The 4,252-nt window shown below is 25.1% G+C and overlaps 2 protein-coding genes across 2 annotated transcripts; one reads left to right on the forward strand and one right to left on the reverse strand.

Moving 5' to 3' along the window:
• Positions 1-213: 213 nt before the first annotated feature.
• Positions 214-867, reverse strand: LOC145841346 (14-3-3 protein beta/alpha-like). Its single transcript, XM_082948711.1, has one exon. It carries the CDS (start codon positions 865-867, stop codon positions 214-216), a length of 654 nt encoding a protein of 217 aa, XP_082804837.1.
• A 1,691-nt stretch (positions 868-2,558) lies between these two features.
• Positions 2,559-3,704, forward strand: LOC145841356 (14-3-3 protein beta/alpha-like). The gene is made up of 2 exons (XM_082948721.1): positions 2,559-2,566; positions 3,290-3,704. Exons 1-2 carry the CDS (start codon positions 2,559-2,561, stop codon positions 3,702-3,704), a joined length of 423 nt encoding a protein of 140 aa, XP_082804847.1.
• Positions 3,705-4,252: the final 548 nt, after the last annotated feature.

The raw sequence follows: 4,252 nt of genomic DNA on the forward strand, positions 1-4,252 counted from the left end.
TCTATTTTACTTTAACAAAAAGTTCAAGGGAAGCAACTTAGTTTATTACAAAAAAAAGGTTTCCAACAATAAGACAATTTGCATATAATAAAACTTATATAGTAAAAATAATAATGGTAAGTACAGCAATATAGCAGTTTGCGTTTAAATATGTACCAACATATTTTCAAAACTGTACACGAAGGTTTACTAATCCCAGCTGTTTACTTCATCTTATAGTTCTTTTAGTTTTCTGTTAGCTGCGTCTTCTAACTCTTCTGGCAAATCAGGTAACCCGGATGATCCTCTTTCGTGCGCTTTAGTAGCAATAGAACGAGCTTCATCAACTGAACAAAGTGAACGAAAAAGAAAGTCAGAATAAAATCGCGCAACATCAATTGCAACTGGATGTGCTGGATTGAGGTTTTTATTCGCTAAATCGACTGCTTTCTCAAAAAGGATTGACGCTTCATTCAGTTCTAGTTCTCTATCTTCCCCCGATGCAACATAATATTTACTTTCATATTGAACAGCTAGAAAGCATTTGTAATCTGCAACAGCCTCGGCATTGGTATCTTTTTTAATCCAATAACTATTTACCAATTCAATAGCCTCATCACAAATTGTGTTTGTTTCTGATTGTGCTTTTTGATTTATTTCCCACTTTAGTTTCTGATCTACTTTCGAGTCACCACAGGAAACAAAAGAACGTTGATATAGTAATTTAAGGTTTTGATAACTGTTGTAAATCATATTTCTTTCTTTAAAATTGAGAGGTGTGCCCATTTTTATTACTTGTTTCATGTAGCTAATTACATCCTCATTACGATAATTTTCATAACACATTTCAGCAAGAGACACTAATTCACTTCTATCAAACTGAGACATTTTGAAATTTTAGCTAAAAAATGTACTAATTTTAGAATTTGAATACAAAGTAGTTATAAAAAAGAAAGGTATAAATTTAAAAGGAGTTTAATTTTTTTTACAAACTAACTTAGGTATTTCAAGGTTAAATTAAATGACTTTTTTAAACAATATACAGTTTAGGCTTTAGTCTTTTCAAAAACACATAAAGCTACTCTATGAAGGTACTTATACTTTATCAATTAATCAGAGTTTAATATAATCATCGATTAGCAATCAGGCTCAAGACTATTAACAAAAAATTTTTTTTTAAAAATAATGTTAATTTTTTTTTTATCTATAGTAATTGTAAGTAATAAGTATTAACAAAAAACAAGGTAAAAATATTAATAAAAAGTAGTAAAACCGTCACATGGTCTAAAATCGAAATCATAATTTTATTTTTTTCTTTTAATTTGGTATGCTTCTAACATTTAGTCGTATTTATATTTTATAATTTTACTCTGTTGTGTTTGTTAAATGGTTTAGATAAAAAAAAATAAAATGTAGTTTTATTAAATGCATATAAGAAACAAATTGTTTTATTGAAATTAGTACAATAAAATTTGTTGCTTGTAACTTTATTTTATAAATATAGTATATTAATTTGATTAAATTAAGTTTGATTGTAATGTGTAGCTGCTTTTTATGATAAGGTCTACTAACAATAACTTTAAAGACTTGAATTAGTTCGTTTAATTATTATATAAAAGAGAAATTTACGCTAGGTATGGTTTTTTAGGTGCATTTTTAACTTAATTGTTGTGTTTAGATTTAATTTCAAATTTAATTTTATTTTGAATAACTTTTGTTTAATAATTCAAAGTATGTGAAATGAAGAACAAAATAAAAATTGATTACTAGATTTCTAACGTTTCCTTTACAAACTAGTTGTAAAAAAAGGTACTTTTGTTTTTAATTTTAGCCTGACTGCAAGAAGCTAATAATAATAAGCTGCTATTTACAAAATAAATATAACGCCCCTTAATAAAATGAATTTGTCAATGAGTTAATTATAACTTATAATATTTTTAATATCTTACTTTAAAATAGAATATTACCACTAATAAATTTTAACTAGGATTTTACTATAACTCTCTAGAAAATAATTAACTCTCTTATTTTTTTTGTGTGGCTAGTTGTACATATATAAAAACTATAATTACTTATTGAAATATAAAACATGATTAATTTAATTTGTTTTATTTTTGTTTTACTTTGTCTTTCATCTTTGTTTGAAAGATAAAGAAAAAACTTAATCTTAGTTTAAACTGCAAATAATATTAGTATGTTTTTATACTTTTAAAAATTATATTAGATTTAACTTAAAGATTAGAAAAATTATATTGTAGATGAAAATGTACGAAAGCTTATAATAGATTAATCATTTTTAATGTTTAATCCTGATTGCTACCAGTTAGTTATAAAATACTTCAATTAATCAATTATAAATTACGTTGTTTAAGCTTAAGTCTTTAAAAATTAAATTAGATGATGTACAAAAGAATCTAAAGCTCTAATTTCAAAAGTCATACGAATAAATACTGAAATAAAAAAATTGTAATAAAATTTACCAACTAATTTTTTTTAGTTTTATTTGTTTTCAGACTTTGATAAAAATATTTCTAGGTTTTTTAAGAATAGAAAATCTTATTATTTCGCAAGATGTTAAAATGCAGAAGTAAGATTTTTATATGTACTCCTCTTTGTAAGAAATGAACCCTTAAAGTTTTATTTTTTAATATTTTCTTTTTAAAGATACTCATAATAATAAGTTTTGTTATGTAATGTAAAAAAATTATACAAAGAATTATTTTAAATTATAGTTAATGATTCGAGATAAAAGTGTTTTTTATTTAATAAAGTTTAAGTTTTGTTGATTTACTTTTAGTGTAAAACAATTTAATCGAAAAATGACAATCAATTTTGTTTGGACTTTTACGTTATACATTTATAAAGACAATCGCAGTTTTACGATTTATGTAACATATTTTGTTAAATGGGAAAAATTTAGTATTAACTTATCTAACTGTGTAGTTAACTAACCTTTTGTTAAATACTAAACGTTTAAAAAAAATTATTTTAACAAATTGCATCTATTGAAAGATAAATATGTTTAAGCATGAAATAAAAATGTTTCAGTTTGATAGAAGTGGATTAAAGTCACTTGCTAAAATGTGTCATAAAAATATTTTTTATGAGAATGCAATAAGCTACATAAGCTACATGAAAGAGGTCATAGAAAAGAGAACACCTCTTAACTTTGAAAAAAGAAATATGTTTTTTGAAAGTTATGGGAAGCTTACAAAACCGTATGTTAATTCATTTTTTTCCAGTGATGACTCGATCGTAGATGAAAAACTACGGATATAATTAAACCAGTAAGCAAAATCAAAAATATCAGGTTTTGTTATGAAGCTATACAATTGTTAGACAGTGACTGTGTTAAAAGTGATACTGATGATGAAGCTATTGCTGATTACAAACGTTTTAAAGCATGTTTACATTTTGAAAAAGCTGATGTTTCATCAGGAACAGAAAGAAAAATTGAAATTTGTGAAGCATTGAAGCTGAATGAGGAAGCATATATTATTGCAAATAAAAGTCTTAATCCAGCACATCCAGTTGCGCTAAAGATTGCAGTAAATATATCTTCATTTCGCTACAATTTAAATGAACCCGGTAATGCTCATTCCATTGTTACAAAAGCCCACAAAGAAGGTTTGTCAAACCTATCTGCGTTACGTGAGGAGTTGAAAAACAGTGCTGAAAAGTATTTGGATGCTAGAGAAGGAAATCTTCGATTGTGCATAATTTAGTTCTGGTGCATAATATTGAAATTTAGTTTATGTTTAATTCTATGCTTTTAATGACTTATAGGTTATGTTTAACACTTTTTTGGTTTGAACAATATAGTAAGAAAAAAATAATAACAGTAAGAAACTTTTTACTTTGATGCTTTGTTTAAACTAAACTATAGATAAACACTTGTACAATCTACAATATTTTCATACGTGCTTTCTAATTTGTATAATTTAGTTACAAATGTTGATATATCTCAGTTTCTCAGTTAAAGTTTTGTAGTTTTTCGTAATAAACTTGGTAATAAAGCATGTGCTTCTAATATCTTTTATAAACAATCTTACATTAATTATGCTTTCTTTCCGGTGTTCTAGCTTTATAAATTTATCTATGGTATCTATGCTTTTCTGTAGATAACCAATGAATAAAATTAAGTTGTTATTTATTGTGACAAACATGTTATACTAACATCTACTTATAGATATTTCCAAGGTTTTACCTTTTGTAAAACTTAGAGTGTTAAACTAAATGGTAGATGGTAACTTAACGTTAATTCATTATATTA

The sequence above is a fragment of the Thalia democratica genome, chromosome 1 (assembly GCF_965202585.1).
Source record: "Thalia democratica chromosome 1, ktThaDemo2.hap1.1, whole genome shotgun sequence".
NCBI lineage: Eukaryota > Metazoa > Chordata > Thaliacea > Salpida > Salpidae > Thalia > Thalia democratica.

What these genes read in the sequence shown, in the direction of transcription:
- LOC145841346 (XM_082948711.1), bottom strand. Translation starts at nt 867, where the DNA reads ATGTCTCAGTTTGATAGAAGTGAATTAGTGTCTCTTGCTGAAATGTGT.